General features: G+C 48.2%; 1 protein-coding gene across 1 annotated transcript; it reads right to left on the reverse strand.

Moving 5' to 3' along the window:
• On the reverse strand, positions 1-23,082 carry ARHGAP32 (Rho GTPase activating protein 32; the record flags this gene model as incomplete). Its single annotated transcript, XM_032449052.1, is given in 12 exon segments — positions 1-6,329; positions 6,744-7,663; positions 8,321-9,175; positions 9,494-9,568; positions 10,183-10,328; positions 11,068-11,269; positions 12,057-12,202; positions 13,113-13,220; positions 14,479-14,561; positions 15,142-15,286; positions 16,771-16,873; positions 22,908-23,082. Coding segments are annotated over 12 exon segments (5,259 nt in total), but the record flags the coding sequence as incomplete, so codon positions are not given.
• Between the last annotated feature and the right edge of the window lie 886 nt (positions 23,083-23,968).

Raw genomic sequence — 23,968 nt, forward strand, 5'->3', positions numbered from 1 at the left:
TAGTTTTTAACCTGGCTTGATTAATGCTGTCAAGTTGTACATCTGAGTGTGAGCTCAGTGGGACTGTTGCTTTTGCTTAATACCACAAGACACCTCAGTCTGGATTGTTGCATTACAGTACAAATAAAAAACAGAAACAAAACCACATCTGCATCATACAAGGTGAGAAGAATATGAGAATTCTAAATATTTACAGAGGAGGGCAGTGGGGAAACCACAAAAAATATTTACATAAAAATACATGAGCTTGTCAGCATATACATTTTACACCAGTTCACAAAAAAAAAAAAAAAAAAAAAAAAAAAAAAAAAAAAAAGACACTATATAAATTAGAGTGAAGGGAACTCCAAAGGTAACCCAAGACTTTCTGGGACGTTTCTCTCATGCGGCTCAGGGAAAGAAAAACCAAGTCTTCTACAGCAGGAAAATGAACAGCAAAACAACCCTGTCCTCCCCCCATCCCCCCTCCCACCACCCCCCACAGACTGGACGAGGCAAGACTGCACACAAAGGTATTCTGCTGGATGGCTGCTTACACCAGACCATGCCTTCAATACTGGGTTTATGTAGCACGAGGTTTTGGGAAGAGTCGCATGCCTAAGCCCCTGTAACAAAAGAAACTGAAACAGTATCTCATCTGGATTTCCTAACACATTACACATCGCTTCAGTCAATGCCCCGGCCAGCGGTTCTGTCCCTTCTGGGGTTAAAGTGGAACCATGTGTGTTTTCGGGTTGGTTTTGTGTAGCCATTCAAACAATCCTTACCAACCCCTTTGAAATGATGAGTGCAAAATGAGGATCTCTGGAAAGACACAGGCACAAAGTTGTGGGCGTTCTGTCACTTCTGCATATGGATTTCACCTGATAAACCTCTTCTGAAAATCAGAAATGACTTTCTAGGGGATGGGTCCTCATTGCTCACAGGTCTCCTGTGGGTCACTCACTGCTCCAATGTGGAGGTGGAAATCCAGAGCTGGAGTGTGCTGTTGGGCCCTGACTCTTGCATTGCATGAGGGAGAACTCAGCTGAGAACTTAGGAAGTGGTGATTTAAGATGCAGATAGCTTGTGGCAAGTATAGGGGAATTATTTGACATCACAGCTGCTTGTCATCTTGTCTGGAGATGAGGTTAGGCAGTAAATTACTTAATCTGAGCACAACTGGCTTTGCAATGAATTGTTCTTTGTTTGCCTTGCCATCCCCTTGCTCTCTCTCCCTATTCTCTGCTAGGATGCTGAGAACTGCGCTGCCAACTTACCTTCCTGGGATACCTGGTATAACCTCCTTGCTGTGGTGCACAATGCCCTGTTTTTCTTATCAGCTATGATTTTGGAAAGATATCTTGACTGCCTTACTGCAAATCAATTAATGGGCACGCAAAAACTTTCTTAGGACCATCAGCACAGTGCAAGAGCAGAACTGCATAGTTGGCTATATGGCTTTGCATGGGGTGGGTGTGGGGATGACTGCTGAATGCTTACCCAAACCAAAAGAGAATTGCTCATCTATATTTTTGTCTGGGAGATGCTGGGACTTAAACTTGTGTTGTTTAGCACCTGGTACAGTGCAGGGAGCTGGAGATGGCAGGCTTGGGGGTAGGAACAATGTGGGGAACAGTTGTCCAGGGATGGCACTTGGTATCTACAGGGAGACAGTGGCTTTGCACAGGAAAATCCAGAGGCATTTAGAATTGGTGGGAACTGACTTCAGCCCCCTCGTAGCAGAAGGATAGTCCTGATTAGATAAGGCCAAAATGGAAGTTAGGTGCTGGGGGCAGGAGGGGAGTTAAGGCTTTCACAGAGAGAGAGGTTTAACCTCCAGCTCTCATTACCTGAATCCCAAATAGCCCAAACCAAAGCATTGTCCCTTGTTCAGATGGAGACATTGGCAGTCATGGGAGTCTGTGCTCAGCACTGCAGGACTGCCTCTCATCCTAACAGAACCCAGGGGTGCTCGACCTGGATTCCCCAGCTCTTGCACTGAGGGATGGAAATGACCCACAGTGTGGCTCATTAACACCTCCTTTCTGTGCATCTTCTTTTTTTTTTAACTCCTTAAAAGCAAATATTACAAATAGCATTCCCCCCCATGAGGAAATGAACCCTTCTGCCCGGTCATTACTGCTAATCTGGCTCTCAGTCTTTTTCTGACTTCCAGATTCATTTCTGGAACACAAAACATCTCTTCCAGACAGAACGCTTAAAACAACAGCTTTGCACAATAAGGTACTGTTAGTGAAACAGCCCCAGACAAGGCTACAAGACCAAAAGAACTAAACAGCTGAAGACAGATCAGCTACCAGAAGCAGCTCTTCTTTATGATTCAAAATAGCCACAAAACTTCTGCTTAAAAAATATATATATATATATCCAGCACAACTGATGTAAGCTCCCTTTAACTTTCACAGCTGTGTCCCAAGTGCAGGACCTGCAGCTTTTTAATAAAACATCAGAGATTTGAAATGGGTACAGAAGTTCTTCAGCCACACAGAACAGGAATTGGTATTTACCAGTGAGCGTTTAAAAATCCTAAGTCTCAAGTATTGCTTGCAAGCCCTGTCTAATGAAATGGATGTGCTTTGTAAGGTGGGGTTGTAGTTAGTCCGGGGAAGTCTGAGAGGCTGCGTAGGGTGGGTGCCTGGCTTCTCTTACAGTACAGAAAGCTTGTAAATACCTAGGACAATGGTATTAGTGTATTACAGAGTGCACTGGCCTTCTGTCCCTACTTATAACTGAATACTGGTATCATCTACACTTGTATACAGGAGGGAATATTATTTCACAGCGCACAGACAGCACATAACTACTCTGCATGTGCCACGACTTCACAGGGATCCCTTTGCCAACACAGAACTGAAAGGTTACAGCAAGCAGCGTCCTGCGGCCTTTAGCTTAAGGTCAATGGGAGCACTCCCTGATCTGAGAGCTGCAGGATGTGGCCTGGGCCAAATACCTGGCTGTGCAGGTAACTCAGCACTTGCACACTCATTGCCAGCTAGTAACTGTGCTCCCATTTACAAGCTGGGCATAATGCTATAGAAATCTTATTATTTCTGTAGAGAGAGGATACTGGCTAGCCACAGTGTGGGATTACATCACCTGCACTGTAGCTAGCCCAGCAGCATAAAGAGGGGTTGGCATGAAATGGGGGTGCTGCTCCCAAGTGTGTCTGTGTTGTTTTTTTTTGGTGTTGGCTTTTGGTACAAGAAATGTAGACCTGTGATCTACTTGGCTTCTACAGCTGGTCTCTGCTTAGGCTAGAGAAGCTTTAATCTGATTTCATGTAGTCGGAAGCAACTTGTTAAGCAATTTCAGAAGTGTGATGTGTTCTGGATTTGCTTCAATTCCCATTCCACAGGCTGAAGTCAAAACAGGCTCACACCCACTTCAAAGCAGTAGAAGCGAACCTGCTATGCCTAAGCAATAATCTTTAAAGGAGAGGCTTGACCTTGGCATTGATCAAGAAGAAAGTGCTCAGTAGGTCTCCCCCTGCTCCTGCAGCTTCCCACCTGCTCTTCCAGCATAACCTCAGAGAAGGTAGAAGCAACTCCCGCACGTCACAGAGACCCTTTCTTGGGAGCTAACAGTGGGAAAGGCAACACGCGGGGCTCACAAAAACAGCAGCATGCACAGTCTGTCATGCACGGGACCATGGAGACATGGTGAGGAAGTGCTGGTAACTGCCAGTGTTAAACCCAGGGAAGGAAAAACTTCCTTTCCTCTACCCCAGCAGCATCTCTTTCAGCTCTGCCTGTCCTTTCTGGCAATATCTGTGCACCAACAGCCTGCCCTGTTGTTCCAGTTGTCTCGAATGATATGGAAAAAGCTCCATCTCTACTACATAAAAACAGTGAGTGGTGGGCTGGGAAGGGTGGGGCTGAAGGTGGGTTTGCTTTGCTCATTGGGGCAGGAATTTTTACTTTTTATTTTTCCGTCGTTGAAAAAATAAAACAGTCCACTGTCCAGCAGAGGCTGTTTAAAACTCTATTATTTCAATTATTTCCATTATTTCTTTTACCTCTGTGTGCTCACTCAACATGGACCTCTGTCTCAGGCCTTTGCAAACATAGCTCTGTTGGGAGGAAGGCCCCCTGGCCAAGGGCTGTGGCGTAAATTCTACTGTGCACATGGGTAAAAGCGGGGGGCACACACCCCCCTTCTCCAGCATAGCCCCCTCTTTGGTGCTGAGGCATGGTATGGTAATCTTCCACGTTATCATACTGGGACATCACAGTCATAGTGCTTTGGCGTTTCCCAAGGGTTTGGAATGGGTAGAAGAGGGCAGGGTCCTTCTCCACGGACTCGCGGTGCTGCACCCTGAGACTGTGACTCCGTTCAGGTGAAGGCGGTGGTGCCATGGGTGAGGCGGTGTGCTCCTCTTCCTTGTAGCCATCTCTGGAGTGCTTCTCAATGGACGTGCTGGGCCTGGCTCGGGACCTTTCCAAATCTGGCCTGTCATCTGCCAGCCTCACTTCCTTATGGTTTAGTCTCAGGGTATCCTGGTTCGCCAGGAAGTACTTCCTTCCCAAGTGCTGGTAACCCATGGGCTCGGCGGGCTCGGGGCCTTTGGGCCTGTAGTCAGGATAAGGGGGTCCGTTTTTGGGTTCGGAAGGCTGCCTGTGGCTCGGTTCCTGCTGCAGGTGTGGCCGGTGGTCGCTGGCACTGCAGGTTGGCTCGTGCACCTTCCTGCTGCGGATGCTGCTCTGCTTCTGGGGGAGGGACGGCTTCTCCGGCTGCCCATTCCCATAGGCGCCGTGGTAGTGGGCTCTGTCCAGGTCTGGCTCAGGGTGCTGCATGTAGTAACGTTCATCCCCATCGGGTGTAGCTGCTTTGGCCGGGTACTTGCCCTCCTTCCCTTCTGCCACAGTGAGCAGCCCGCTCTTCCCAGGGTCTGACTTGCTGCGCAAGTGAATGATATCGGGCCCTCCCGGGTCCTCTGGCAGCAGTGGGGTCACATTGTCATACTGGGACATCAGTGGTCCTTTCATTTTCTGCCGCGTACGGCTCTCTCTGCGAATAGACTGCATGCGGTACTTCTCCATGTCCTCCAGGTCCCACGACATATACATGTGCTTGATGTCTGGGGCAGGAGGCACGTCCCTGCTGATGAAGCTGTGCTCCTTACCTGCCAGGTGGCCGATGAGGCCACCCCGTGGGTAGGCAGACAGGCTGGGGTGGCGGTACAGCCCCTTGCTATGAAGCCGTGCCTCATAGGATGTGAAGTCACGGCTGTGCAGCGGGTGAAAAGGCCTGACCCGCATGGTGCTGTAGGGGTCCAGGTCATAGAAGTTCCCATCAGCAGAGGTGTAATAAGAGGATCCAGAGGAGCTGGAGTAAGGACTGTAGCGGTAATGCACCCTCCCATTCTCAAAGTAAGGCTGCAGCTGAGTGACGTGGTAGTCGGAGTGAGGCTGATATGGCTTGAACTGGTAGAGGGGCCGCGGGCAGAAGAGTGGTTCATCATCTGGAGGCACCTCGGTGCGTGAAATGGGGACGGAGCGGATGGCAGAGGCGGCCGGAGTGGGAACGTGCAGCGACTGAACCCTTCGGATGGTGGGGTAGGGTGGAGGATCCTCAGCATAGGTGGCATTCCGCAGGCCTGTGGGACTCACAGAGGACACAAACTCCATCCGGCTGCGAGGTTTGGAGTAGACAGCAGAGGCGCTCCTCCCTTGGTTTGCGTAGGTGTTGTAGCGAGTGCCCGCAGAAGTAGGTGTCTCAGATCGAGGAGGGTAGGCTGGGTGCTGGTCTGGTTTGTTGTGGTAGGTCATGTGAGGAGGAACGCTTTCAGGTCGGAACTGGTGGATGGAGGTTGGTTTGTGGTGCAGGTAGACATCTGGCCCGGAGGGCTCCAGGATGCTCTCGGGTTTGGGGTGCGGCACATAGACGGACTGCAGGGAGGCGTGCTTGGGGGGTGGTGGTGGTGGTGGTGGTGGAGCAAGGGGTGGTGGTGGCAGTGGTGGTGGTGGAGGGGCTGGTGGAGGCAGCAGGACTTCCTCTACGGAGGAGGCCAGCATGGAGGAAGCCAGGAAGGCGTGGTAGTTGGAGTTGTTGATCGCGTCAGTGTTGTTGGAGTGCATGGCGGCAGCTATTTTGCTCTCCAGTGTTCTCACGGGTGGGACAGGTGGAGTGAAGCCATAGGAGGAGTGAGCAGGGACTGACTCGGAGCGCAGGTGCAGTAGGGGAGCCCTCGTGCTCTCCCGTGGCTTTTCCAAGCGGCTCTGGTGGCTGCTGGGCACAGAGGAGGAGCGGTGGGTGCTGGATGTGCTTTCTGTGGCAAAACCAGGAGCAGGCTCGGGTGGTTTTTCAGGTGCAGCTGCACCCCAAGCCTGTTGGGAAGAGACCAGAAGTTAGAGGCAGTTCCCCCACTGGGAATCTGAGCTGCTTTACGCTAAAGGCTGTTGGAAGAGGATACTGTCAGTTACTTCCTTCTGAGCACTTCAGAAATGCCACTCACTGTATCAGTAACCCCAGCAAATACTTCTTTCCTCTGTAAAACTTATGAGAGCAACTATATTTGGGGTGTTCCCTTGTGTTCACCTAGCAAATTCTGTGCTGCATTCATATTAGGCCTCTGCCATACACTCACAGTTCCCTGCAAGGAGCCTCCTGCTTCTTCCAGAAGCAAGACTGACTGGGAGCAACTCTCCCCGACCTCAGTCCCCTATAATTATATTGGAGCTGTGCACAGATGTTGCACTCACCAACATGTGCAAGGCTGAGCAAGGGGCACATCCACGTACCTGACTGGAATTGCTGGATGCTTTTGCAGAGGCCGCTGGCACTTGTCCCACTGCAGACTGGTGATCCTGCCTCTGCGGTGGGGTGGGCTGGCTGCTTGTGGGTGTGCGCTGAGCAGCGGTGCCAGTCACATCTGCCTGAATTATGGCAGGACCAGCTGCATGCTGACATGTCGGTGCACGGTTAGGCTCAGCTGCTGCTGCTGTCTGGATGGTTGTCAGGTACGGCACTGGGACTGGGGTGCTTTTCTCCCCAGCAGTTACAGGAGTCTCAAGTTTATCATCAGATGCACAGGTCGAAGTGAGCTGCTTGTCCCCAGATGTGCATGCACGAACATGGGGCTTATCCATAGGCAAGTCAGGTGCAGGTGGCTCCCAGTCGGGCAGTGCCCCTGGAGCATGCTGCCGTGTCTGCTCCCAGTCCTCAGCATGGGCTGGGAGCTGTTCTTTGTTCTCCATTTGACCAGCAAGGTAGCTGGGCTGCTCTTGCTCTGCATCTCTTCTAGCAGGCATATCCCCAGGCACGCTGGTGTGAAGAGGCTGGGGGTCCTGACTTCCAGGTGCACCTGGAGGATGGTTCTGCTCCCGAGCTGTGCTGCTAGCTTGAAAATCCTGCTCAACTGGTGCACTAGTCTGGAAGTGAAGCTGGCTCTCAGGCAGATCAGTATACAGGTGAAGCTTGTCTGGAGCTCCAGCAGAGAGATGGAGCTTTTCCAGAGCTGTAGCAGCTTCAGTTTCTCCATAACTGTTGCTTTCAGAATGGGCATCTCCTGGCTTTTTCTGAGACTGAGCAGATGCTTGCTGTGCAGACTCAGCTAACGCTAGGGCTAGCATGCGCGCTGCGTTTTTCGGAGGAGGAGGAGGGATAAGAGACACAGAACTGACAGGAACAGGATCCTGGGGGGAGTCGAGGGCAACTGCTCCTAATAGGGGGAAAATCGAAAGAGAGAGTGATTTTATGTTACCCAATAAGGAGAGTGACCTAACCTTAATGACTACCCTAAGAAAAAATAGGTGCTCTCCACATTTTCACAGCAGTAATTCCTTCTGATGCGAAATACTGTATCTTCTGTCTTACATATAAATGCTGCTCAATAGCATAGTAGTTCATCACAAACAGGGAAAAACACAAGAGATTGTCTAAAGGCTCCTCTTGCATTTCTAGAGAGGTAGGAAGAAGGTAGCAGAGAAGGAGATACCCTTACACAATTTTGATCATAAGTTTCTGGGCAAAAAGGATCCCTTCTTCGAGTGTTGGCAGATCTTTAACTTAAGAAAAGAAAAGTCTTAGATGATTTATCAGCCGAAATGTTTTAGAAGTACATGCTATAGATTTTCGTGTACAACATGATGGGGGAAAGAAAGCGGTATAGAAAGTATTATGGAAAAATATCCGAGATCTGTGTGATGTAGGAAGAAGACAGAGGTTAAGACCGTACCGATTTGCACAGCCCTGCAAGAACACTTGTGATCAGAACTGACGGGCATTCCCCTCTCCTAAAAGGCACGCAGAGACGGACTTTTTTGAGAGCAGGTCCCCTTTGGAACTTAAAGAAAGAATGGAGGAAAATGCACTGTACCTGGCTGTGCGTGTCCACTGGGGACAGTCTTATTCTGACTGCTTGACATTGGTCTCTCCCCTTCTTCTGGCAACTCTGGTTTGCCAGCAGCCACTATCTGGGCATGCTTTAGCTCTTGATGGGCTTCCTCCTCTGCTGCTCTTTCAATTTCTTTCAGAGGCAAGGACATCTGGGTTGGGAACCTGTTTGTGATTTCAGTGATCCCAATCTCTTCGCTCCAGTTGGAAGTGGAGGAGTTTCTGGTTGTGATGAGCATTCCTCCAATTGATTCCGATGTGCAGCTGGGCAGTGCAAAGGAGACTGGTTCTGATGTGGTCAGCGGGGGAGATTTGATGGGCTTTTTCCCCATCTGGGGCGAGGTGTCACTGGGTTTGAAGGTCTTCTCTTCAGTTGGGCTCAGGTCTGGAGGAAAGATGGGACTCATCCTCTGTTGTTAAGGAGAGAGTGGCTCAGAGCTCGTGCTGTTGCCTGGAGCCTGGGACTGGAGGCCTGACTCCAAGTCCCCCTCCAAGAGGCTTGGCTTCTCCTCAGTGACGCTGACCTGAGCCTGCATGGTGGTGCTGCTGTCGGGGCACTCGGGCTGTGCTTGGGCTGGGCTGCACTGCGAAGGCATCGGGTCACAGTCCAGGCTGGTGTCTGTGGTTTCTGGCAGGCTCAGGTCAGCAGCTTCAGCAGAGCTGGGAGAAATGATTGCCTGAACAATGATGACCTCCTTCTCTCCATCGCTGATGTCATATGGAAGGCTGTCATTTGAATTGCAGCGATTTGTGCTTCCCATGAGCTCTCCATTGATGGAAACACACTGCACATCACCACTTGGCCTGGCTCTTGTGGGTTCACAAGGGCTGGATTCACCTAGGAAGGAGGGGATACACAGGGGTTAGTGTCAAAACTTTACTGTCTGAGGAGGCAATGCTTGGTGGTTTTCAATTAGCATGCAAGTTGCTCACCTGGCGAGCCCTAAACAGAAAAACAATGTTGTTAGCAATAGCTGTTGTTAATTAAGATTGTTCAAACTCTTTTTAAAGCAGTTTTCAGGTCCGATTCAACAGGGATAGATAAGCTGCTTCATTAACAAGTCCAGCTTTCACTGGGGGGTGGCAGGCATCTGCCCTGCTGCTTATCTGCAGTCTCAGTGATGTTACCTTTTTTTAAACCCACGTTTTGCCTTACCATCAACAGCATGCAGAGAGGTAAGTGATTCTTCACTTTTAGCTGAGCGAAGAGTCCCGCTGTCTCCACGTCCCCCTGGGGAAATAAAACCAGACAGTGACAAGATGAATCATGAAAGAGGTTCTTGACATTTGGCTATGTAGTGGTGGTGGGCAGAAGCAAATAGGCTTCTAGCAACAGTGTCACTGTCTTGAAAGTGATAGTTGCACTTCTATTGTCAGCTGCTCCACATGCCCAGTGTGCCAGGCAGGTCCTTCTGCATGTGCCCATGGAATCAGGTTAACTCCTGACAGCAACACAATGGGGAAGAAAGCAACATTTGAACAGCTGGTTTTATGAGCACTGAACAAGCACAAATAAATGTTTAAGGGAGACTGTCTCAATGTGCAGTCACAGAATGTGTTTGTTACACTGAAATTAGGGCATCAGGGTGAAGATGGGACTAAACTCCCTGCTGAGAGTTTTGTAAAGGTGCTCATTTACTGTCCTTTGAAAGCTACTTGGAGGGAAGGCACGAGACTGTGTGCTGTAACAGGTCTGGATTCTGCATTAACACAAGACTCATTTGGGAAAGACAGGGGTCAACTGAAGATGTCAGGCACGGGCTTGAATGCCAGAAGGAGGTACAAGCCCACTGAAAGCATGAATTCTACGCTGCTGTCTTCTGAAAGCTGGATTTGCACCCTTACCTGCCAGGACCACGACTTCTGCTTCAGAGGGCTCCCTGGCACTGCTCTGCAGTTGGTGTTCGGCCACAGGGGATGGTCTGCGCAGGCAGAAGCAGGAACACCAACTGCCAGCTGGTGACTCTGCCCTCTTACTGGGAGAACTTGGTCTGGAGAGAGAAAACAGAGCATGCTGTCAGTCGTGGTGCAGGGTGAGGGAAGAGCTGCACCGAGCCCTTGCCAATAGTTCCTGGCACTGCCTGCTTTCTGCTGAAACACAGCTTAGAAACGCGCTCTGTTTCAAACAGCAGAGGATGCTTCCATTCCTACAGCTCAGCCCTCAAGTCCTGCTGGCTACATTCCTCTCAACCATGTCAAGCAAGATGCAGAGCATGTGAGCAAAGGCTCCACAGCTGGACAGGACAGCATCTAATGGATGGCTTTAATTCAGTGGCAGTCTAACTGCTTTCTAAGGAACCATGCAGCCACACAAGGCATGCAGAAGCATCTCTTCTGCTGTGTTAACAAATCACCAGCCTCCTCCCACTGCCATCTTTAATTTCTAGTGCCAGCAAGTCTGACCAACAGCTTTGCTTAGAGGAGAACTGGAACTGGTTTCAGGCATGTGGCCCTGAAATCTGGAAACCCCAATGTTTCCAGGTACAGCCAGCACAGACCAGGATACACGTCATCGTGGCTTCCTGTATCTCATGCTCAAAAGGGAAGGAATGGCACCATTGTGTGGCTAAACTAAACCTACTGGGCAACTATGTGCTTGTTAGTTAAATCCTCAAGGTCCAAAGTGGGTAGAAATTGTCTATAGTGCTTTATGCATGATTAATGTAAGTTAGTTTCAGTAAGTGTTTGCACAATTATGATATGTGCTGGGAAAGCACTTATCTACTCTACCTTTCAGATGAAAAATTGATGACTGTGTGGAATCTTCCCAGTACAGCTGCGGGGCCTTCCTTTACTTGTATCCTGCTGCTCCGTGTCACAGTGGGAGAGCTGCTCTGGCCTCTCCTCTCAGCCTGTGCCTCCTGCAGTGTGAGCAGCTTTGTGGATAGAGGAGACACCCACACAGACTTGGGCCTGGATAGAGAACTGTGCCCTACAAGGGAAAACCACAGGTAAGACGGAGGATCAGAAAGCAGCAGTACAGCCATCACAGTTCTGGGGGAGGTGATTTATTCTTCTAAGCAGAGCAGTGCTGCAGGGGAGCACGAGCAGCCTGCTCTAAGAGCTGTCCTTGTTTGCCACTGCTTACACAGCAAGTATTTACATGGTTATTCTCATGTGATAAGAGGTGTAGGAAGGAAGTCTATCATCCCCTCCTATCAACATCCTGGTTGGACCCATTCCTACTATTTATTCCCTTAACATCACAGCTTCCGGGTAACGTATGCACAGCCTCGGGTGTTTGTAAGCTGTACCTGAGTACCAGGGGTGAAATTTCAGACATCCAGCTGTCTTCCAACTAGACTAACTTGGGATGGCATAAAGCAGGCTGGGGAAGGCTTTTGCTTCTATCAGGCTGGTACAGGTTGAGATGCTGTGCTCAGAGTGCCTTGCTAGAGCACAGTATTCCTGAGCTTAGCTGATACACTGTGACATACCCTGACCCTCCTGCCCCCCAGTTTTGTGTCAAAGCAGACAATGTGAATGCCTGAGTCATTAAACAATTAGGCAAATTTATACACTCCACTCTAAAGCTGTGACAATCATTTGGCTCAGGTTCTACCAGGTGATGGTAGCCATGTTTGCCATATTCTTATACAACCTTGGAAATATGTTGTCTCCTTGATAATAAAAGCATATTTCAAGTATTGTGGAGGACTTCCATTAAGTGTCTGCTACTGTTTTTGATCAAGATCAATCTAATGAAGGAAGACACTCACCTGCTCCCTCTCCCATGGCTGACGTGGATTTGGAGCCGAAGAGGCCGTCTGTGTGGCTAATGAGGAATTCCACTACAGCTGTCTGTGTCTGCAGCTCCATGCAGGCAGCTTCTCCACTGGCGCAGGCAGACTGGCTCTGCTGGGATCTGAAGAAAAGGCAGATTAAGCACCACTGCAACCAGCCAGAAGTGGTTGCAAGGTTTTGGTTTTAGGCTAAAAGAGGCAAGAGAAACACTTGGTCAAAAAAGGAAAAGATGAGTCTGGCAGGTCCAGATGGAGGTAAATGTATCATATACACAGAGCAGGAGCTCACCCTTAACTTCCTTTCAGAAACAATGAGTGGCAGCAGTTTAATGCAGTGGCATTGCACAAAGCCCAGCATGGGCTTTTCCACAGCTTTTCCTCTTGCAGGGAATGTCTCCAACTGGTCCTGCTCAGCAAGAACCCCAGTATTCACAACAGCAAACTCAAATGAGATCTTTTAAAAGAGTGCTTGTGAGTGAATTGCCAGAGAGGAGAAAATAGCTCTCCCTCATTAACTGCTCACAGGGGGAGCTATGACTCAGACTTCTCAGGCTGGTAACAAAGCAGTGCAGAAATCAATGTAATGGAGGCCAGGGGTGATTTTCTTTCTTTCTTTTAAAGCACACATTTTCAAATTACATCATTAATTTCAGGATACCCTGTAAGGCACATTGAAAACAAACCATAGGAGTCATTTCCCCAAGATCATTTCCCCAAGTCTGAATTTCTGTAGCCAAAAACTGTCAAACTGGGCTCTGGAGACTTCCGCAGTGGGCAATCAGCAATGCCACTGACGAAATTCTCCTGGATGATCAGGGACACAGCAGTCCCAGCTAAACAAGTGAGTAGAAACTGTCATCTAGAAATTGTGCCCCTGGGGTTGGGGGAGAGCAGTCCAGGCTCCTCCTCTGCTGCCAGAAACTTCTGACAGCTTTTATAGGAGAAGAGCACATTAGATGAAGAAGAAGGGAAGATTGCTTTCTTTCTGGAGAACAGAACTAAGCGTTGGCTTAAACAGAAAAAGAAGTTTACCTTAAGAGGTTTGGAGCCCACACTATTGCTAAATTATGAGCGTCCATGTTGGTGACTGAGGAGTTCCCAGCAAGAGACGCCAAATGCCTCATCAGGTACTCAAGTGTCCTGGAAAACAAGAGGGGCAGATGTTCAGCACCAAAAAGCAAGCCGTGCTGCAGTGCACAAAACAAACCTCACTTCATGCTTTCTTTTCTGTGAACAATCAAAACAAAAGTTGAACTGTGTACCCGAAGAAGAATGGTGAAGTTATCCTTATCATAACAGCTACATAGGGGTGGAGGGGAGGGGTCTCTTGTGAGTCATCCAGGGGAAAGGAAAAAGCCGCTTTCTGCCACAGGACTGGATCCAGCAGACAAGGAGGGGGATCTAACAGCTCAGATACCAGCAAAGTGTATCTGAATATGCTTCACAGACTGATGTCCCTATGAAAATAAAGCTGCTTTTTACATTATCCCCAATTGCTACTGCAAAACTGGGCAGAGGGAGAGGGACTCCATCCCTTCCAGTACACTCAGCCCCATCCCATAATAACTGGTCACTATGGATAACCATGCATTATGATAGGCTAATTATGATAGGTTAATATGCCTTACAATAAATTAATTATTAATACCAATCACCATACATGATATTTAGTTAACACTAAATATTATCACTAGTTAGTTATTCATTATATTTAGCTGGATATTTATTAATATTAACATGGAGATTAACATATATTATTTATACCAATCAATACATTATAATTGGTCAAGACAAACTGCAATACTATTAACACCAATCAGCATACATTAACTGTACAGTGCAGAGGTTATTAATACTGGCTAATTGCCTACTAATATACACTGCAATGTTAAGTGCTAAATTATCATACACCACAAATAGTCATGAATATCAATTAGCATATATTGATATTACGAATACTAATTGTTACACGCTATTCTAATGAGCTCGTTGCCATTTAAATAATGAACACTATCCACAGTTATTTAAGTCAGTTTTACCATTTGCTTATTAGTATTATTGCTATTGGCATTAAATATTAAGCAGATACTAAATACCACACTGCAGCATCGCAGCCATCAGCTGCATCCCCATGCCAAGGGACCAACCCAGACATGGGCCTTCCTCAATGGCATCAGCCACTTCTGGACCTCCTATATGGACTTCTAGAGGAAATAAAATAAGACTATGCAAAGTATTTAATGGTGGGTGGGTAAGATCTAAGTAAACTATAAATCAACTGCTGCCATAATCCCCATTAATGTACACAGGCATAATGACATGAGGCAACACCTGGATAGCATCATCGCCCTCTGAAAGGCAGGAGGGCTGAGCTCAGCAGACCGAGCACAGCACTGACCTGTAGTGAGGAGCGGGCAGCTGCTGGATGGCGTCCTTCATTCTCACCATCCGCTCCTCCTCTGTAGCAGCACCGGCAGCGTCCTGGAAAAAGGCAGGAAGGGATTCAGACACCAATACCTGCTGCAGGATCTGGAACTATGGGGACAATGCATTGCTTGTTAATACTGAGGAAGACTTTTTGAGCCTCTCTGCCTTCCAAGAGGCATCAGGGGAACATAGTGGTGTATGCAGCTGATGTGATAAAGACAGAGGAATCCAAGTGCTGGGCTGGCTTACTGCCTGATTGCGCAGTGCAGCTCCTCGCAGCAGGCATTCGTCTCCAAGTACCGTTCCTGTTCTATAGTTGGAGCATGGAAGAAAAAAAACCAGGAATTCTCCAAAGCGGCATCAGTGAGAGGCAGGATGTGGCAAAGACATGCCTCATGGGGCTAACAGAAAGAAGACCTCAGAGCTGGGGCACCACTGTGCCCATCTCCCACTGTTCAAGTGGGAAGGATACTAACAGCAGGTGGGCATCTGGTGTGTGGGAAGCACGAGCTGCTCGTTTTACACATACACCCTCTGGATCTCTATAATAACCCAAACTTAAACTGAATTAAGACCGAAAAATAAAAGGGGGGGGGGGAGCAGATGCATGTGTATGTACCAGCCCTGTGCTTACCGTGAACTTGTCATACAGCTGGGTGGTCAGGAGAGGGTTCGGGAGCTCCCTGAAGTACATCTTACATAGGGAGCTCACGCTGTGAATGTCACGGATATAATTGTCCTTGGTTAGGTCAGGAATCTGCTCGGAGTCAAACTCGTGGCTGCGGAGGACACAAAAACGGACAGAGGGGTTTGAAAAAGAGGGGAAAAAAAAATAAAAACCAATATAAATTACAGCCAAATGAAAAGCAAGAGCTTCCTTTAGTCACCAACACCACATGAGCCACGCCAGACCGGTTGTTTCCAAAATAGACCTTTTCTTTATGGTAAAGCATTCTCAGCTTTACAACTGACTGCTTGGTCTAAAACCACTTGCAGAGCCCCCAGAGCATGTTTTCTGAGAGCACAGAGATGCCTGGAGGAGAAGTCCCTGTAGGTCAGAATGAAAACTGCTTGCCTTTGCATTTCAAAGGCCTGGAAACTGAAATGAGAAAGCAGCATTGAGCAGCACGGCCACTGGCAGCTGAACATAAGCCATTGCTGTGCTTATCAGACACATCAAGGCACATTTTGATTACAGAAAGCAGTAGTGATATAGATGAACAACAGGGACAGTGTCTACAAGTTATGCCACGTATTCCACTGCTTTTGTCTCAGAAAACTGAGAAGGAAGTTATCATCTCATTCTCTTTACTAGACCAGGGAATTATGCAATTAATGCTTCAGGAAAAAACATTTTGAAAGCACCTTTGGAGTGCATCCAAATAGAAAATGAGCATGGCTTAACAAAGGGTAAACATGGCAATAGGAAGGATGGACCAGCTCAAGTTGGAATGGGGAATTAAAGGGTTGGAACTGAGGCAAGGACAACCATTCTATTCAGCAGATTGCTGTGCACAACAGCTACAGGCAGGGTCCTTGGAGCCTGCATAGCAAAGCCTCACAAGCAGGTTGTTAAAATTGAACTTGCTGTGATGAAAAAACAGGATTAAGCTGAACCAGAAACCAGAATAAACCCATCCATACAAGGGTTTGTACAGTAGCTGTGCTGGCTCAAACCTGTCCATTTAACATGGGAATAGCTGGTACAAAAAGGATATCCTCCATAAGAAAAATACCCCTTTACTGCCTCTGTGGGGCTGTGGGCCTGGAATTGGTCACATCACACAGTGTTCTCTAAGTCCCTTCACAATGGAAGAAAGCACAGCAAGCAAAGGGAGGAAAAATCCAGAGCCTCACAAAAGGATAAAGGACATGATATGGTGGGGATGAGGTGCACTTCGCCATCCCCCACACAGCAATGCCGCCCACCAAGGATTATGCAAGTGCTCCGTCACTTGTCACTAATTAATTGCTAATATGCCAGGAGCCCGAAGCAGCAAGGAGAAACATCAGCTACTCAAAAAGGTCTCCGGGAACAAGAGGAAACAGGAATGAAATCTGACAGCAGCGACACTGCAGACCTGGAGCCTTCCAACGCTCTGTCCTGAAGGAGAACAGCAAGTCTGAACACCCCATGTTCCCATAGGACAGCAACAAGCCTGGCACAGCACTGCTGAGCACCCACTGCCTGCACAGAGCTCTGAACACTCAGAACATGGCACGTTTCCCATCCCAACCCCACTGACAGCTGTGTCACTCTTACCGTAGTCGCTGGATCTTGGACGCCACGCCGGACAGGCGGTATATCCCCTGCACTACGCCATGCTGCTCGATGAATTCAGAGCAGCTCTGGAGGACCTGGGGGACTACAGAACAAGAGCCAGCGGTTAGCTGAGCTTCTTACTCAAGTCCTGGTTCAGGCCGTGCTCTTCTCACATCCCATCCACTGGGTTACTGCTTGGTTCTTCCTTAGAGGAGAAAGCTGCCACTGCCTGAGCTATCTGTCCATCCATGTAGCTTTGAAGAGGAGCACCTCATTTTATCTATCATAGGGAGATAAAACTTCCTTAAGCACAGAGAAAATTAGAACTGAGCTCCTGTTAACACCAGCAAACCTGCAGGGCAAAGCCCACCTCCGTGTGGATTCCTGCACAAACCACCTTCGTGTCACAACTCTTATGAAGATCAAGATTTATTCTTACGTTAGATGCTAAGTCTGATCCTCAATAGGTCACGTAGCAAATCCCCTTCTATCAAGCAGCAAATGCCATCTGCCACTCAGTTCTAAGTGCTGCTGAACAGGGATGCTCTGTGCATCACTGCTCCTCTCTGGGCTTGTGGCAAACAGCAAACACACAGCAAGGAAGAGTTGTTGTAAGTGGTTCCATGGTGGTCAGCAGAAGAACCCTGGGTTATGGGAATGTCTGCTCCACACTCGAGCACACGATAGAACAAACCCATGCAGGCCCAGCCAGACAGAACTTGTGTGTGTTCCCCATTCTGGAATGGATCCACAGTGCCATCAGCTGAAAGTTTGAGAGCAGGGCAGGCAGAACAGATGGCCCTACACCGGAATACAGTTTCAAGCAACGTTTTTAGAGGACATTTAATCCTTATGCAAAATATATATATATATATACATATAAAATTCCACACCTCTTGAAGAAGGAAGTTTTAATGCGTAAAGCGGATCAGGTAGGAGTTGCACCACAAGCCAGCAACTGCCAAAAAAGGCAACAATCTGCTTCGCGTTGCACTGCAGCATTAGACAAGTGTGACCCAGGTATAAATGGATGCGGAATGATGGGAGGTGAGCACAGCACCTTGCCCTGAGGTCCCAGCAGGGAAGCTGACACCACACAGCACAGGGACAGCCCATATGGACCCCCTGTTTCTCTGCCCCTCCTTTTGGGCTTGATCGAGTTGTGTAAACACACAGTATGGTGAGAGTGGTATTTACACCCCTGCTCCTCTGAGCAGCGACCCATTGTGATACTATGAATCAGGTCAGGGGAGCACAGAGGGGAGGAGGGGGCTGCATGAGCAATAGCACACTGCATCCAGCAGCATCATGTTAGGGCCGGGCACAGCCAGAATTAATGCACACTGAAAACATCCAGCAGGCTTGTTCCACGCATTTCCTAATCTGGTTGCCAGGACGATCTGTTCTTTAAGCTAAATATATCATGCCAGCACCACAGATATTTTGGGGGGAATTTTGCATGGTTGAAGAAGCGACTGAATTATAAGTAGGGCCTTAATTACAATTGAAGGCCCTTTGCTGGAGCAGTGATTCGATTCTTCTAATTTCTGAACAAAGATGACACCTGACAAGTGTGTTTAATCACCCTCTCCCCTTTGAATTCTAAGCCCCTTAGCTAGATCCACACTTACATATATGTGTGTGTGGATGGAAGGAATCATCTCACTACTATAGCAGCCGAGCTGCTTCCCTTCATCTACCAACCTGATCTCCTTCTGTCTGGTGGAGGAGGGAAAGGCTATTGATGTAGCCTTCCTAGACTTCAGCAAAGCCTTTGACACTGTCTCCCACAGTATCCTCCTGCAGAAGCTGGCAGTCCACGGTAACCATATGGTTAACATGGTAGTAACCATAACTGGTTAATTCTTCCCCATTAAGAGGAGGCAGAAGTTATACGGTTTTCATTCTGAAGAGCAATTAGATTCATCTTGAAATCAGACACATTTCCTCTCCTATCATCTTGTTGTTGCTGGGTTTTTTTTTTTTCCTTTTTAATCACTTGTAGTGTTCCTTCCCTGGGTTCTGGGAGGCTTTTTTATATCTTTATTTTTCCAGTGTATTACTGGAATCAGAACTATTTGTTCAGCCTGAGGAATGAGGCCTCCCATCAAGCTCCCCTCTCACAGAGTTGTTTCCATGCTATTACAGCAATAAGGTGTGCTGCCACATAAGCCAGGCCTTTGGCTGGTTAATGGACCACAGCATGTTGAAATGCAGCTGAATTCCACACACAGAAACCAACGTGGAAAGCAAAACCTGTCAACCACCAGGCACAGCAAATGAACAGCCCTGAGTGCCACCCAACCACAGTGGCAAAGGTAAAGCCAGACACGTCCATCTCCCTTACTGCACAAACACAAGGTTGTTTAAGAAGATACCAATGAATATATTCAAGACATAGTGTTGCTCTTACCCCAATCATTCTCCTATTTTCAGCTCAGTTCTTCAATGAAATATCCAAGTATTTCCACCCAGGGCATTGAAGGCACACACGTTTACAATCACACATACAACAACACGCCCCACGTGGTCACAGAAAAGCTAACTTTGAAATCTTCTCTTCCTGGGACCTTTGGCTCATTCTGTATCTGTGTCCTTAAGTTCAAATCACCAGGATTAAGAGAGAAGAACAAAACCAAACAAACAGTGACTTAGAGATGCTCCCTTCCTGATTTTCCAGACACTGTAAGGAGTAAAGTCCAAGGCAGCTACCACAAGCTGCACTATTTCCTGGCAACGTGCAACGCTTTTATTTGAAGGTGTGACTCGTGTTCTGCATCCCTGGTGATAATTAAGAGGGGCCATAAAACAGACTGGTTACCACGTAGTGCCCATTGCAGAGTCAGCCTCTGGCACTGCTCTCTGCTGTGTAAGATGGCAATGCTTGGTTATGGCAGCTTGGAACTGTGTAAAAAAAGCACAAGGGCAAAGTCTAAACATGAGAAACATAAACCGCACCGTGCTGCATCAAGCTGGGCAGGCAGGCAGCCACGTTTACAGAGCACTGTGTTATCAGCAACATGCTCGGCATCACAGGTCTATCTGTGCAAGGGAATTCCTGCTTTGAGCTGCCATGCTTACTCCTATTGCTTTGACATCCAAGATAAGCATTGTTGTATGGTATATCCATCTCCCAAGTGGTATCCACTTAAATCTCTGCAGTTGTTTGCGTGCATATCCATTAAATATCCATTAAATGGAACAAATACACTACAGATATATTCCCACACAGGCTGTGTGCTAGCACCTTCCATTTAGATCAATCAAATAAAGAGGGGCAAAGCACCCACCTCGGCAGGAGCAAAATGAGGGGTAAGAGCCCAGCAATTCCTGCATGGAGGGAATCATTTTTTTTCTCTCCTGTTTGTTCTCCCTGCAGCTGCAGCATTTCAAAATGCAAATTAATTTTCAACTCCCCGCTGTCCCCTGGGTCACTCAGGCATAAAGAATGTCTCTCCTCACAGCTGCGGGCATGGGGAAGGGGAGGGGACTGAGAAATTGGCTCTTTTCTTAACTGCCAGAGCTTGTATTGCCTTCCCAGTTTGCCCTTTTTGCAACAACTTCCCCCCAAACAAGTAATTCTCTGTGGGAACCCCACGTATCTCTTTGTAATGCTAACCCCATACCCAGTAATCTCGAGTTCCAGCAATTGAGAGGGCAGATGGTGAAGCAATAACAGTGCCTGTTATGGTTGGAAAACTGCCCCAAATAGCTCAGAACTGTTGGCCTTTAGAAGTATCAACTGGTGCTCAACGGGTTTGTGAATCCATCTGCAGAAAGTGGAATACTCTCTACTCATGTGCACACTGGGACAGTGGCTGCTGCGGGGTCCATCCTACACAGGTACTATTAAAGGAGGAGAAGAGTTTCATCAGTACCTGCATTACAAGGCAGGTTTGTTGGGAAGCACATGGTGCACACACTGGTTTGTGAGCTGTAACCTCAAGAGGAATCATGCCCTAACCCAGTGCTTTATTTTACTTCCCACAACTACCTGAGGGCATTACGGATTTCACCAAAGAAGCAAGCATGCATTATCTTCCCAGAGGCACCAATGGGAAGTTAGGATGCAGTTAGGTGCTGTTAAGCTTATCTGAAGAGCATAACAGCCACAGAAAGAGAACACACACCCAGTAATACATTCAATCAGGGTTAGCTTGCACCCAACTCCAACTGCCCAGAGAAAAATGGTATTTCCATGCAGTGTCGGGCAACAGCAGCTTCTCAGTGTAGGCAAAGAACAGCCAGGATTTACACCTCTGTAGTGCAAGTGATTCCAGCCTGTTATCCCACACACACCTGAACACTGAGCTCCCTGCACAGGGATCCCTCAGCTTTGATCTTGGAGCTCTCTGTATCTCAGTGCAGTGCCCAACCAGCTGCCATCAGCAGCCCACACAGTGCACACCAACCACAGCACTGTGTGCAGCTGCAGAGAAGGGACTGCAACGTTCCCCAACGTTCTGAGGCACAACTGAGGACGTGGTATGGATGCTGCAATGCAGCATTTAAGCAGCTCCCACGCTAAGCAAACACATCCTCCGCCAGCACAGATCTGTCTAATTGGGGTCGGGCTACATTTCAGTTCTGTTTGGTTTCCTTTGAGAGAAAAAAAAATCAAGGGAAAAAAAAAAAGGCTGCCTACCCACAGGGGGCACAGAGCCTTCATCCATTGGGGACTGAGCTGGATTTGCTGCACCTTGCAGCTCTGCACAACAAAGCACAAAAGCCACTGGGAATGTCCCTCAGGATGATGCAGAATGAGCTGCTCCCTGCTGAGCACGGTCTGCTTTCAAGGTGCCTCAGTGGCAGGGGAAGCACTCAAAGCCCAGAAGAGCCAACAAATGAGTAATGCACTAAAATTAAATGGAGATGGTGCTCCCAAGGCAGGCTGTGATGGCCATTGGGTGTGTATTGCATAAGCCAGTATGCTTGAGGGATGCACCACCATGGCCTTGGCTAGATCTAAATCCAACAAAGAAGTCAAAAATCCCTCCTATCAAAACTGGTTTTACACCTACAGGCATCAGCCCATCAGTCAGCATTCACACATGGAACAAGAAGGGCAGGCTCTGCTGCTTTCACTGCAAACAATGTGCCCATGAACTACTAACACAAAATGGCCCAAAGTGTAAACAAACTACAAACTCATAGAACTGAACCCCAAAAGCAGGATGTTACAGTTACCAGCCCATAATCACTGCAATCCCCAACATGAGTCACCAGCCATAAAGGGAGAATTTAAGGCGCACGACTCATCCCTACTGCCATTCTTGCAAACATTTGCTAACATCCTTACCTCCCTCCCTATGCCTGCTCATAGGGTTACTTCTCAGGTGCCTACACAACAATTAAAGAGTTGATAAATTGCACCCTCATCAAAAATGAAAAGGCAACAGCAACAACAGCGTGCTTGCTCCACGCATCCTATATCACACCCAGCCGCCCTCCCCTCGGGAGAAACTCCGGTAAGCAGAGGCATCATGTCCTGCAGTTCTGCAGACACAAGTTCTGTCACGTCAGCCTGAGATGCATTTTCTGCCTCAGTGAAGACCAAACTCAAAAATTCAAGGGATCTAAGATAAAGCTTTGCCAACCAGGGAGCTGAATGCAGAGCAAACCTACGGAGCTCTGTGGGATGCTGTCACCTGGGCTCCTGTTACACCAACAATGTCACTGCTGTATCATTTTCCTCCTGGACACCTCATGTCAATGCATTCTCCTTCTGCAATGCACTGCAACTTCCAGCTACACCATCTGAGCCCACTGCCTCAGCGTTCATCTAACAACGCATCAGACCTCTCAGCTGTTGTCCTTCCATCTCACTTCTACTCCCTCCATCTGCTCTTCCCTCTCCATAACAATGAATCCTCTCACACACACAGTAATGTTTATTTCCCTGCCACAAAAAAGCCACTTACTATTTATTCAAAGACCTCAAGAGATGGAGAACTCATCTTCATTTCTCCCACGCTGAACCATCACACTCACCTCTAATGAGCATTAGCCCCAATTAATCTTTCAGCCATCATTGCACATTTCTCCACCGGTACCAACCTGCCCCATGTTAGGTATGATCTCCCTTTCATCTTTAGATGCCCAACGGAGGAAGATCTCAGGAATGGGCTGTTCCTTACCATCACGGCCAGAGCGGAGAAGGTGCTCCCCCAGGTCACACCCAAACACCCCTTCCTTCTTTGGCTCCGGCTCCGTCGCTCTCCTGGGGCGGGCCTTCACCAGGGAACGAAGGAAGGGGATGAGCTTGCCCCGTTTCTTTGGCACTGCGCAACAAAACAAAGAAACCAGTTCATTTCAGGCTTGGCTCGGTTGGACGAGGCCAAACATAATGCATTCGACAGAGCATGTAACAACGGGAAGAACATTCCCAACAAGGAGGCTGTGGATGCCCCATCCCTGAAGGCATTCAAGGCCAGGCTGGATGTGCAGCAGCACTGAGCAGGACAAACTGTGATGATGGGGACTTTAATTACAGGAATGTTTTCGGTTTGATGGGGTTCTTTAATTACACACAACAAACGAGCAGGCTGTGCTGACACACCAAACAAAGCTGGGGCAGATTTTGGTTGTGCCCATCACAGTGCAGTAACAGCTCCTTTATCAGCTCTCATCAGCCCTGCTCAAAGGGAGACTGGAGTCTCATCCTGACCTGCGTGCAGCCATACAGGGTTACACCATTGGGATGCTGTGATAATGCTACCAGAGCTGGACAGACCCTTCTACCAGTCAGACAAATACACATGTACCCATTGAATCATTTCATAGACTGTGCATACAGTTCTTGCTTGACTTAATGAAAAACAAACCCATCAGATAACAGAAGAATGGAGAAAAACATCCAGTCCCAATGCTGCAGAAACAATGGCTGTGCCAGCACCACCGACCAGCAGCACAGTGCAGTGCATACACCTGGGTGATGCTGGACTGTGCTTTGCTTGGCACTGAGACACACTTACACCTCTAGACCCTTTTCAGACAGAATCAATCTTCCCTTAAGCCTCTCAGCACAGGTTAAAACAACTGTTGTGTTTTCTGCACCATTAAGCAGAGTCCTGGAAACACACAGTGCAGCAATCCATGACAGAGCCAGGCAGTGCCTGGGCAGATGAAGGAACCCGAGCTATGCCTATCCCAGCCCATGGGAACGGCTGCATGCTTCCCTGGTTAAACAGCCTTCTCT

Source organism: Coturnix japonica, chromosome 24 (genome assembly GCF_001577835.2).
Source record: "Coturnix japonica isolate 7356 chromosome 24, Coturnix japonica 2.1, whole genome shotgun sequence".
Classification (NCBI taxonomy): domain Eukaryota; kingdom Metazoa; phylum Chordata; class Aves; order Galliformes; family Phasianidae; genus Coturnix; species Coturnix japonica.